At 42.1% G+C, this 12,611-nt stretch overlaps 1 protein-coding gene across 1 annotated transcript in view; it reads right to left on the reverse strand.

Moving 5' to 3' along the window:
* EBF2 (EBF transcription factor 2) overlaps positions 1 to 12,611 on the reverse strand; it is a 221,448-nt gene that overhangs the window by 56,938 nt on the left and 151,899 nt on the right. Inside the window, exon 7 of the mRNA XM_055578771.1 lies at positions 11,030 to 11,111. Coding sequence (XP_055434746.1) covers positions 11,030 to 11,111 — 82 coding nt within the window. The remainder of the gene's footprint in view (positions 1 to 11,029; positions 11,112 to 12,611) is intronic.

A 12,611-nucleotide genomic window follows, 5' to 3' on the forward strand; every position in this document is an offset into this window, starting at 1 on the left:
AATTGAGGACTGAATTATGTGGCCACTGCATCCTCTAAGAGTCCAAAGGTAAGAAAATTAACCAGCACTGAGGGCAGTAACCAACATTTTCATCAAGGAAATGAGAGCTGAGATGGGCCTTGAAGGGTTGCAAAACTTGTTATGCAATTCAAGTTTGCTGAAAAGATTATTCTGGCAAAAAAAAAAATTCTAATTGGCGTTAAGTGGGGCAATATGCCAAAGAACATTTCTGCTGGCATATTTTGGCAAATTTGGCTTAGGATAGACACCTTTTAGAGTTTGCTTGTAAAAAAAAAAAAAAAAACAAAAAAACCCAGTTGAATACGTACAGACATCAAGTGGCAGCTTTTTAAACATTTTTTATTTCTTTTTTTTTTTCGACATCTACACACTGCTTTATTTATTTACTTTAGGCTGTGCTGAGTCTTCATTGCTGCACTCGGGCTTTCTCTAGTTGTGGAAATCAGGGGCGACTTTCTAGCTGTGGTGCTTGGGCTTCTCTTCGTGAAGCACAGGATCTTGGCAGGTGGGCTTCAGTAGTTGCAGCACGAAGGCTCAGTAGTTGTGGCTCGTGGGCTCTAGGGTGTGCAGACTCAGTAGTTATGACACACAGGCTTAGTTGCTCTGCAGCATGTGGGATCTTTCCAGACCAGGGATCAAACCCGTGTCCCTGCTTTGGCAGTAGATTCTTATCCACTACACCACCAAGGAAGTCCTCAACCTGCCTTTTAGGTCATCAGGAAGCCCAAAGGTCGTTAACCTGCTTTACAACCAAATTTCCCTTCATCCCAAAGGCCAGAGATATTGATACTTGCAACATCCACCTCACCTCATTGTATTCCATCGAGGTCATTGCTTTTCCCATCTGAAAGGTATACCAAGTGGGATGGTTATGGTCAAGGGCAGTGTTTTACGGGCAAACATCTTGAGGGCCACAGAGGAGCCTTAACACATTCAATGCAGTTCTTGATTTGGCTGGGCCAGTCTTTTTCCCCAAATGCTGTCCTCAGGGACCTTGTGAATCACCTGGTATCCATCAAAATCCAGGAACATGTAGGCTCCATGAACAGCTTAAGAATCTATGCACTCTTACTGCAAAACTAAGAAAACTTTCCTTTCCAGGAAGTTCTGCATCTGATGGTCCTGGAATATGTTCAAGGGTTGGTTTTAGTGCCCAGATTTGAGTCTCTTAAAATGTTGAGAAGATGCCCCGAAGGAGGAAATGGCAACCCACTCCAGTATTCTTGCCTGCGAAATCCCATGGACAGAGGAGCCTGGCAGGCTATAGCCCATGGGGTCGTCGAGTCAGACACGACAGAGCAACTAAGCACCGCACAGCTCAAGTCTGACATGGAATTTCCCAAGAGTTATAGAGGCAACAACCTGCTTTTATTTCACTCCATTTTCTCCCACAAATAATTCAAAACCCATTTCTTATGTGAACTGGTCAAAATTCTTAAACCCTAATTCCTGTCCCCATTTGAGATATCAAAAGCAGGGGATGAGGGGTGGACAGATTCATCCCACAGACATAAGCTTGAAGTAACCCACAGCAAGCTTTCCCTAAGCTTAAAACTTTAGGCTGAACAAAAGATCCCTGAACCCTCAGAGGTGGTGGTGGTTTTTCTTTTTTTTTCCCTGACTCCTAATAGATAATTATTCTTTCTTAACTTGGACTCTCTGGTTTGTTCTCCCACCAGATAATGGACTCACCTGTTGATCAGAGAGGCCGTAAGTCAAGTGGTTTTCATTACGTGCTTGAAAAGTGTGGCTCAGTAGCCCCGCAGCCTTCCCATGGTGGGTGAGATCACAGAGCAGCTGGGGTGGCTCCGGCTCTCAGAGATTTTGAACTGAAGAAACCTGCAGGCAGCTGGCGCTGTATTAAATTTTTAGCATTTGGAGTTAATTTAAACTCTCGTTTCCCTCTTCCACGGTGTGAGAGAAACATTCACCATTTTTTTACTTAAGGAAAATAGATGGTGGTGCCATGAAAAGGTTTTATATAAGAACTGGGGTTTAGGAAATCATACGGGTTTGTTGGATGGAGCCTGGCCTTGTTCCAAGACATGAGCAGCCCTGCCCTTTGCTCTCATGTCGATCAGTCAAATAGACGAATGACCGCTGCCCAGCTGTGCGGACTAAGGGTCTCTGCCATCTATCCATGCGAACTGCCCCATTGTTTCTATGTGGTGGGTGCATCCAGCATGTTGCACTCATAGGCTGTAGGCTTCCCAGATTATCCAGTGATTCCAATGATGTCAGTCCACCCTCACATGCCTCACTTCCATTCTCCATGCTGATGGAGAAGATTGTAGTGTCTTCTGACCACCATGCATTCCTGCTCTCTTTCTCAGAGGTCTACCAGACCTGCTCAACATGTCCTGACAAAGCACCAACCCTTCCCCAGCTCCTCCAGAAAGCCCCCAATGAGGGTCCTTCCAACAGGCCCGGGGTTGTGTACAGATTTCCATAACCAGACAGACATCAATTCAGCCCTGATATCTTCCCAATTTGGGTCCAGACATGACTTCTTGCTTTTTTTTTTTTTTAATAATTTTATTTATTTTTTACTTCGCTGGGTCTTTGTTGCTATGCAGGCTTTTCTCTGCTTGTGGCGAGCGGGGTTTTGCTATTTGGACTTCTCACTGCCATGGCTTCTCTTGTTGTGGAGTATGGGAGTATGGGCTCTGGGGCAAGTGGACTTCAGTAGTTGTGGTTCCCAAGCTCTAGAGCACAGGCTCAGCAGATGTGGTGCACAGGCTTAGTTGCTCCGCAGCATGTGGGATCTTTCTGGCTGAGGGATCAAACCCCCATCTCCTGAGTTGGCAGGCAGATTCTTTACCACTGAGCCATCAGGGAAGCCCATGACTTTTCTTTCACCTGAAATGTATGCCCCCACACACAACTTTTGACCTCTTATCTCTTGAAGCAAGGGATGGCAAGACCTGTATATGTATCTCTTTTCTCTCACTGGTATAGCTATATAAGAAAATGATTGCTTTGGTGGGCCTCTTGTATTATTAAAAAGGGAATAATGTAGGGGTAGGGGCTTCCCTGGTGGCTGAGATGGTAAAGAATCCACCTGTAGTGTGGGAGACCTGGGTTTGATCCCTGGGTTGGGAAGATCCCCTGGAGAAGAAAATGGCAACCGACTCCAGTATTCTTGCCTGGAGAATCCTATGGACAGAGGAGCCTGGCGGGCTACAGTCCACGGGGTCGCAAAGAGTCGGACATGACTGAGCAGCTAAGCACTATGTAAGGGTGAACTTGAGACATCTGAGAGTCACCCAGAAAAATTCAGCAAATGACAGTAAGAATAGTTATCCCAGTAATAAAGCTACAAGTGGGAAGGGATTCATTTTAAATGATTCTAGAGTTGGAGATCCAAGGAACCTGCCACCAACTCCAGATTGAGTAATGTACCAGTTGGTGCTGCCCATATGATGGGAAGGGCTTCCCAAGTGGCACTAGTGGTAAAGAACCCACTTGCCAATGCAGGAGACATAAGAGATGTGAGTTTGATTTCTGGGTTGGGAACCTCCCCTGGAGAAGGAAATGGCAACCCACTTCTGTATTCTTGCCTGGGAAATCCCATGGACAGAAGAGCCTAGAGAGCTACAGTCCACGGGCTTGCAAAAGAAATAGACGTGACTTATTGACCAAACACACACACATATCCTTCCAGCACCTAGGATAGTGCCAGGCACATAGAATTTCCTCAACAGCATTGGTTGGGTGAATGAATCAATGAAAGAGGGCATCTGTGTTTTCACTATGACTTGGAGCAGAACCAGGCAGCCTGTCTATGAGAGTGAATTGGCAACAAAAGCCCTGATTGTTGTCAACTTCTACTATGTTTTAGGACTTGAATGTGGGAAATGACAACGTGCCTGAGTCTTCCAAGAAAATGGCTTGATTTTTCTTCTGGGTTTTCCAGCTGCCCGCTCTCCACCCACCATACAGAGAAATAAAGAATAGGGTTCATTATGTCTTAACAGGCCTGTCAGCTTAAACTAGACATAAATTTCTTTACCTTTCCTTCACCGAGCTGTTAATCTGCGTGTTTCACCTAATTGTTCCATTTCAAGGAGGGCGGAAGTGATTTTCTGCCTTCATGGTCCATGGATTTAGATATACTTTGGGGGCCCTTTTCTTTTTTTCCTTCCTCTGCTCCTTCCTTCCTTTTCTTTCTTTCTTTCTCTTAAAATTCATTTAATGACCATTTTTGGAGCTCCAAAGAATGACTGGCATTGGGGAGAAATAAAAAAATAAATAAAACATGCCGATTACCCTCAAGCAGCACATAGCCTCTTAGGCAAATCATAATTGCAAGGCAATGTGATCAATGGCATTAGTAGAAGCTTGTAGAGAAGTATGTTGGCACAGAGCAAGAACCAATAAGTCCGCCAGGAAAAGTCCAAAAGTGCCTCACTGTGGGGGAGGCAGATGAATTGGGAGTTTGGGCTTAGCAGATGCAAACTATTACAACTAGGATGGATCAAAAACAAGATCCAACTGTATAGCACAGGGAACTATATTCAATATCCTGTGATAAATTGTAATGGAGGGACTTCCCCGGTGGTCCAGTGCACCTTCCAATGCAGAGGCCTCAGGTTGGAGCCCTGGTCAGGGAACCACAATCCCATGTGCCTCAGAGCAACTAAGCCCTAGTGCTAGCCACAACAAAAAACCCAGTGCAACCAAAAAAAATTGTGATGGAAAAGAATATGAAAACTATATACATATATATACGTACATATATATACATATATGTATTCATATATGTATATATACATATATATACACACATATATGTGTGTGTATATATATATTTATATATATATATATTGAGCTGGGAGCTCCCTGGTGGCTCAATGGTAAAGAATCCTCCTGCAATACAAGAGATGCAGGTTCAGTTCTGGGGTTGGGAAAATTCCCTGGAGAAGGGCATGGCTACCCACTGCAGTATTCTTTTTTTGTTGTTGTTATTCTTCACTCCAGTATCTTGCCTGGTGAATTCCATGGACAGAGGAACCTGGTGGCTACAGTCCCTGGGATTTCGAAGAGTCGAACACAACTGAACAACTAACACACACACACACACACACACACACACACATCTGAAACACTTTGCTGTATAGCAAAAACTAACAACATTATAATCAACTATATTTCAATAAAATAAATTTCTTTTAAAAAGTGCCTCAACGAAGAGGTGACAGGTATATCTTGAAAAATAAGCAGAAGTCACAGATTGGAGAGGAGTTAAGGCTTCTCAGGCAGAAGGGTGAACGCATGGGAAGTCTCCAAGCAGTCTGTTCCACATGGAACAGAAATCAGTGAGGTGTGCCTGATGGGTGGGGGCATATGGAAGCATTAGGTGGGGTGCATGGCAGAAGCCTGCCTGTTATGAAGCTATTTCTCAGCCATGCCCTTTCATATCCAAGCTTTTGTCCACAGACAGGAGATAGTTATAACATATTTAAGCAGAGGAGTGACATGTTTTACTCCCACTCCAGTGTTCTTGCCTGGAGAATCCCAGGGACGGGGGAGCCTGGTGGGCTGCCGTCTATGGGGTCGCACAGAGTCGGACACGACTGAAGCGACTTAGCAGCAGCAGCAGCAGCAGCAGACATGTTTTAAAAGATCACTTTGGCAGCCATGTTGAGGATAGATTAGACAAAGGAGGAGAGACAAGGGTCTGTGGCAGTTTTTCAGGAGAGGGAGATGGATTTTATAGATACTTAGCAGGAGGGAGTGACGCTTTAATAATAATTGAGGAAGGCATGGATCAGGGAGGTGGGACTGAGTTCTGCCTTGAGCATGAGTTCATTAGTCATCTAAGAGAAGAGGCCCAGGAGGGAGGTAAAGCTGGGTTTCTGCAGCTCCAGAGAAGGGAGAAAAGTCTGATGATATGGATCCAGGCGGCATCTGGGAACAGGTGGTCTTTAAAGCCAAGAATGGACAGGTCCCTATCGTAAGGGTTAAATTACATGGAGGATGTCCACTGGGTATCAGATAAATTTCATTTACTTAGATCAGGGGTCCATGTACTTCTCAGAGATGTTTTAAGAGGTTTGGGAACCCTTGAAATTTTAAATGTAACTTGGTTGAAACATAGCTTTTTATTGGGACAAAACTATAGCTTATATGAAATTCTCAAAGGGGTCTGAGCCCAAAAAAGAATTAAAACTCTTATGTTTCAATAAATATTTTATATACCCATGATAGTTAGGACTTGAATTGAATGAAAGAGAGGTTTGGTTCAGGTTGGAAAATGTGTGATATAATGATTTTGTTATTTGATGGTTTTTGGAAAAGGAACCTAGGTTCTACCAGTGTTTGGAGAAGAATGGGAAGAGGAAAGATGAGAGAGGAGAGAGAGTTTGCTTGGATCCATGATTTGGTTAGAAATATTTTTGTATTTTTATTCTGCTCAGATCAAAATCTCCACCAAAAAAAAATATATACTTCAGATTAAATCTATGTTTGATTCTATACCAAAGGTAGAGAATTGAAGTTATTTGTCCATATGTTTTAAAATTATTATATTTGTCATTCTGAATTATATATATAAGTATAAATTTATAATACATAGATTATATTTATATATATTTATAAAACTCAGACTATATATATATATATATATATATATGTATATATTCTAGGAATTCCTAAGCTACCATTCCTTCAGCTCATTCTCATAATCACCTACTATCTCTGGTTTTGTTTCATATACTAAACTTGATCCAAGTTTCTTACTTGACCTTCAGAGCACATAAGCAAGCCTTTCTCCACTTTAAAGATCTTTCATAGAAGGCTATATTCATAAGAAAATCTGAAGTGAAGTGAAGTGAAAGTCGCTCAGTCGTGTCCGACTCTTAGTGACCCCAAGGACTATACAGTCCATGGTATTCTCCAGACCAGAATACTGGAGTGGGTAGCCTTTCCCTTCCCCAGGGGATCTTCCCAACCCAGGGATTGAACCCAGGTCTTCTGCACTGCAAGCAGATTCTTTGCCAGCTGAGCCACAAGGGAAGCCCAAGAGAATCTGAGTACAGTATAAAACTTTCCAATTCTTTGGTGAATCAAAGGATACTGTCAAGAATGTGAAAAGCCAGTGATAAAATGAGAAAAATATTTGCAAATCATTTATCTGAGGGCCTAGTATTCTGAATATATAAAGAACACTTGCTAAGTTGCCTCAGTCATGTCTGACTCTATTTGACCCTACGGACTGCAGCCTGCCAAGCTCTGGGTCCGTGAGATTCTCCAGGCAAGAACGCAGGAGTGGGTTGCCATGCCCTCCTCAGGGGATCTTCCCCACCCAGGGATTGGACTTGTGTTTCTTACATCTCCTGTACTGGCAGGGGGATTCTTTACCAGTAGCACCACCTTGGAAGCCCATCAAGAACTCCTAAAACTCAACAATAAAAAGGTAACCTAATTTGAAAATAGGCAATAGCTCAGTTGGTAAAAATTCTGCCTGCAATGCAGAAGACCCTGGTTCGATCCCTGGGATGGGAAGATCCCTTGGAGAAGGGAAAGGCTACCCACTCCAGTATTCTGGCCTGGAGAATTCCATGGACTGTATAGTTCATGGGGTCACAAAAAGTCAGACACGACTGAGTGACTTTTACTTCACTTCACTTAAAGGATTTGAATTAGACATTTGGGCTTCCCTGGTGGCTCAGATGGTAAAGAATCTGCCTGCAATGCAGGAGACCTAGGTTCAATCCCTGGGTTGGGAAATCTCCTGGAGAAAGAAATGGCAGCCCATCCCAGTATTCTTGCCTGGATAATTCCACGGACAGAGGAGCCTGGCAGGCTACAGTCCACGGGGTCACAAAGAGTCGACCACGACTGAATGACTAACACATTTACGAAGAAAGTGAAATCGCTCAGTTTTAGGCTTTTCATTAAAGAAGATATGTAAATAGCCAAAAACATGAAAAGACGCTCAAATCATTAGTCATTGCTGCTGCTGCTAAGTCGCTTCAGTCATGTCCAACTCTGGGCAACCCCATAGACGGCAGCCCACCAGGCTCCCCCATCCCTGGGATTCTCCAGGCAAGAACACTGGAGTGAGTTGCCATTTCCTTCTCCAATGCATGAAAGTGAAAAGTGAAAGTGAAGCTGCTCAGTCGTGTCCGACTCTTAGCGACCCCATGGACTGCAGCCCACCAGGCTCCTCCATCCGTGGGATTTTCCAGGCAGGAGTACTGGAGTGGGGTGTCATTGCCTTCTCTACATTAGTCATTAGGAAAAGACAAATCAAAACCATAATGAGATACCACTTCACACTTACAGGATGGTCAGGATTTTTTCTTTTTAAACAGAAAACAAGTAGTGGCAACTATATCAAGAAATTGAGACCTTTATATATTACTGTTGGGAATGTAAAATGGTGCAGCCACTTTGGAAAACAGCTGGTCAGTTCCTCAAAAACTTAAAGCTGAAGTTATCATATGACCCAGAAATTCTACTCTTAGGTATATACTCAAGATATCAAAACCATGTCCACAAAAAAAAAACAAAACACTTATACATGAATGTTCACAACAGCGTTATTTGTAAAAGCCAAGAAACAGAAACAATCCAAGTGTCCCTCAACTGATGTACAGATTTTTAAAATGTGGTATATTTTACAATAGACTATTATTCAGCCATAAAAAAGGAATGAAATATACATGCTGCAACATGGATGGACCTTGAAGCATTATGCTAAGTGAAAGAAACCAGAGACTAAAGGCCACATATTGTATGATTCTATTTATAGGAAATGTCCAGAACAGACAAATCTGTAGAGAGAGAAAGTAGATGTGTGGTTTTCAGTGGGTGGAGAGAAAAAGGAATTGAGAAGTATGGGGTTTCCTTCTGTGATGACGGAAATGTTCAGGAATGATACGGTGGCGATGGTTACACAACACTGTGAATAAAAACCTACTGTCTTGCACATTGTGAATACGTTATATGAGTTATATCTCAGTAAAAAAATGCAAAAGAATTTTTTCCTGTTGACTTTACCTGTACCCTGGAAATGAGACAATCATAGAATCCACAAGCTTATAAAAAACTTTTTCATTGTCTTTGCAAAAGTCAAGTACATTCTCATAGGATAAGAATTTCTCATATTTTGAGACGAACAATATCTATTCTAACCCTGTTAAAAATTCAGGCTCATTGACTGTATTTGTACCTAAATTACCAAGAAAGTTTTTGTGTCTAAATAATGACTCAAAAATCCACTTAAAAAAAATTTTTTTTAATTCAGGCTCATTAAAAACTTCATTTAGAGAAGTTTTCAAGAAGTAAAGGAAATATTAGGTGCATTTGTTTAGTGAGTACATTTCTAAAATCAGGGATAAGTAAGGGTAAAATAATAAAATGACAATGCATTCTATTAAAAGCTTCTTAGAAGTGTCTTCTCAAATGTAAAGCTCTTTGGAAGGGATGATAGAGAATAAGGGTGGATACAAATCTAAGCTGCCAGCTTCTTTCCCTGCCTCTCCTTCTTCTGGACATGAAAGCTAAGCTTAGATCATCTGGGCACTTTGGAATTCCACTCTTTTTTTGGACAGAAATTATTTATGTTTCCATTTGGAAACTGAGTGCCATAAGCTTCCACTATGCACAATGTTCCTGCTTGACCCCCAAGAAAATCCTCTTGTTTCTATTTGTCTTCATATCATACAGCAAGGAAAAGAGTCGATAGGATGAAGAAACAAGGTTTAACTTTTTAGGAGAGGCTGGTATTAGTGTTAAACAAGGAATCAGAAAACATCCTGGTCACCAGAAGATTATTTGATACTCACGATTCAGTGAAAAAAAAATTAGAGGAACTTTTGGTTTTCAAGGTTGTGCTCACTGGCCTTGCCCGTACCCATCTCCCCTGTTAACTCTTTAATAACGCCACAGCTAAATCACAGAAGTGCTCCAAGTGCCAGACAGGAGGAGCCGCATCCTTTGTAGGGTCCAGTGTAACAAGAATATGGGCTCCTTGTTCAGAAATTATCAAGACTCTCCATAAAGGCAATAGCAAGCATTAGCCTAACAGATGGACATGCTGCGAACTCAGGGTCCAGTGCAAGGAGTTTGATCAGACAATGGCTCCCAGCTCTACCATCTCCTTCCGGGCGTAACAGTTGAGTTATTTAAACTCCCAGAATCTTGCTTTCCCCACCTGAAACGTGAGGCTAAGCGTCCCCATCTCCCACGTTGCTGCCAGGATTTTAAAGTCTCAAGCTAGAATACTATTGTTTAACACGTTTCCCATTTTTCTATGGGGAAAGGAATGGGAGGTATTTCAACTGGCCACGAACGGCAGGAAAGCCATTTGGTGGATGAAATGTGGGTCCATCAAAGATGAAGGAAGGGGGCCAAGCGGGCTGCCCTGCCTCACATCTCCAACCTGACACACTTTGCCTCGCTCTGTGTTTTTATTAGCTTGTATCCCCGGTACATCAGTGGCAGGGGTGATGAAACTGGTGGCAGATTTAACTGCCAGGCAGCTGGGTTACTGTCCCGTGGGTCTTGTTGTCATGCTGAGATCTTAAAGTGACCACGGCTGCTTAGGCGGCTGCTTTCCCAGACACTCCGAGAGAGACCACTGAATAGTTAATCGGTGGCAAAGGAAAGGAAGAGGCTGTTGCTTGCAGAAAGCACAGAGAAGCTGCTTTGAAAAATCCCAAGGTGGCTGAATATCAAGATCATGGTTCCTGCTGTGGGCAGCTGTGTGTGCACAGGGCAGCCTGAGGGCTTAAAATCAAATCTCCAGCCTGGGTTGGTGCCCTTCCCCTGGGGCTCTGGCAGTGGACACAGAAGTCCTAAACATTACAAAATGAAAAAACCTTCAGTACTATCTGAAGAGGGTGATCATTTAGAGTAATCTTTTTTTATTGTTAGCAGCATCCGTGAATAATATTTTCTAGGGGGGAATTAAAAAAAAAAGGAAAAGGAAAAAAGAGAGTGCTAAGGAGAGAAGAAATAGGATGACTTATTTACCAGGCAAGAATTGCAGGTCCCTTACCTGAAACCTTCTCATGTCCCTTGGGTTTCCTGCTGTTTTCAAACAATTCTGATTGCACTTGAGGAAAAATTTTAAAAAGAATCTGTGAAGAGAAAGCAATGTGTTACCTTTTTAAGTAAACATTTTTTAAGAGAGACTATATCTGCATTATATTAGATTTGATTGGAAAGTGATTGGATTTCAGGTCTGGGGAATTTCAGCCAGCCCTGCCTGGGAAGGAATGCTAGCTGACCGTCTGCAGTTTGCAAATTTGGATGTTTTGAGTCCCAAGTCGGCTCCGTCACTGTTGAGGGTTGTGGAGTGGTTCACAAGCTGGGTTCTGGTTTGTACACTGGCCCCGAGTGGCTAGGGTGTGCTCTCTCTCAAATAAAAAAAGAGAGAGAGAGGAAGAAGAAGAAGAAAGTCTTCACAAACAGGAGTAACTCCTGCTGTACAAAAATATATCTCTCCAGAGGGTTAAAAATGACACGACTTAGCTCAGAATCCCAGGGTTCCTCACATATGTCGCTTTCTGCTGGCCACACACATTTACACGTGCACACACCTCACACGTAAACCCTCGCACACAAAGGGGGTCTGATATTTTCAACCGATAGATATGAAATCAGAAAACAACGTTACTCTCCTAAGACAGTCTGTGCAGGTATATGCTGGGGTTTTTATGACTATTAACAAGTGTGAATGTCCTTTCAGACCTTCAATAGATGATCCAGAAAAATACAAAGGTGCAGAATACCAGTCTGAGGTTACCATTCGTAAGACATATTTTTAAGCCAGTATTATTCTAGATAACCCTTCTGTGCACTTTTAGAATTGGGCTTCTTTGATCAGATGAGGACAGAAACCAAGAAAAATGGCAGAAGTTGGTCTTTTCAGCCATTTACCTGTTTAATGTTTGGAATTTTGTTTTGAAATACAATAAGTTTTTCCTTTATTTCACTTGCAGAGTCCTTTTCCTTAAAAAAAAAAATTCAGCTTTTGCAGTGTTAAAGTCCCAGGTGAGCAAGGCCTATTTCCCTTTCTGTTACTATGACAACGAAATTTTACCGCAGTCCCAAAGTCCCTTCAGAACTCTCACATCCATGCCTTGAATTAGAACTTTAAAGGAAAAGATATACATTTTCCCCAGGATTTACCAACAAAAATAAGTAGAAATCAACAATGCTTCCAAAAATTCTATTTTTTTTAAAGCAACGGTTGGTGAGATGCTCCCATGGTGCCCTTCTGTTTATTTTTATTTTTTTCACGATCACACAAAAGAATTAGAGAGTGCTCCAATTAATTGTATTTACCACTTAAAAAAAAAAAAGAAAACACTGATGGGAGGATAAACAGTAAATGATGAAAGAGGAGAGAAGAGGAATTGCACTCTTTAGAGAATTTTCTCTAGATTTACTAAAAATATTTGACCAAGTGCTCCTGACCCCTATGTATGAATAAGGTTGGGTGTGAATTTGGAAAGAATAGCTAAATATTATTTTCAAATTTTATAGCATCTGCTTTTCATTTCTCTTTTTGAATCTTTTCTGGGGTGGGAGGTTAGGCATCACTTCCTGGGCCATGGAGGTGTCCAGGGCTGTTA

The sequence above is a fragment of the Bubalus kerabau genome, chromosome 4, assembly GCF_029407905.1.
Source record: "Bubalus kerabau isolate K-KA32 ecotype Philippines breed swamp buffalo chromosome 4, PCC_UOA_SB_1v2, whole genome shotgun sequence".
In the NCBI taxonomy this organism is placed as follows: Eukaryota; Metazoa; Chordata; class Mammalia; order Artiodactyla; family Bovidae; genus Bubalus; species Bubalus kerabau.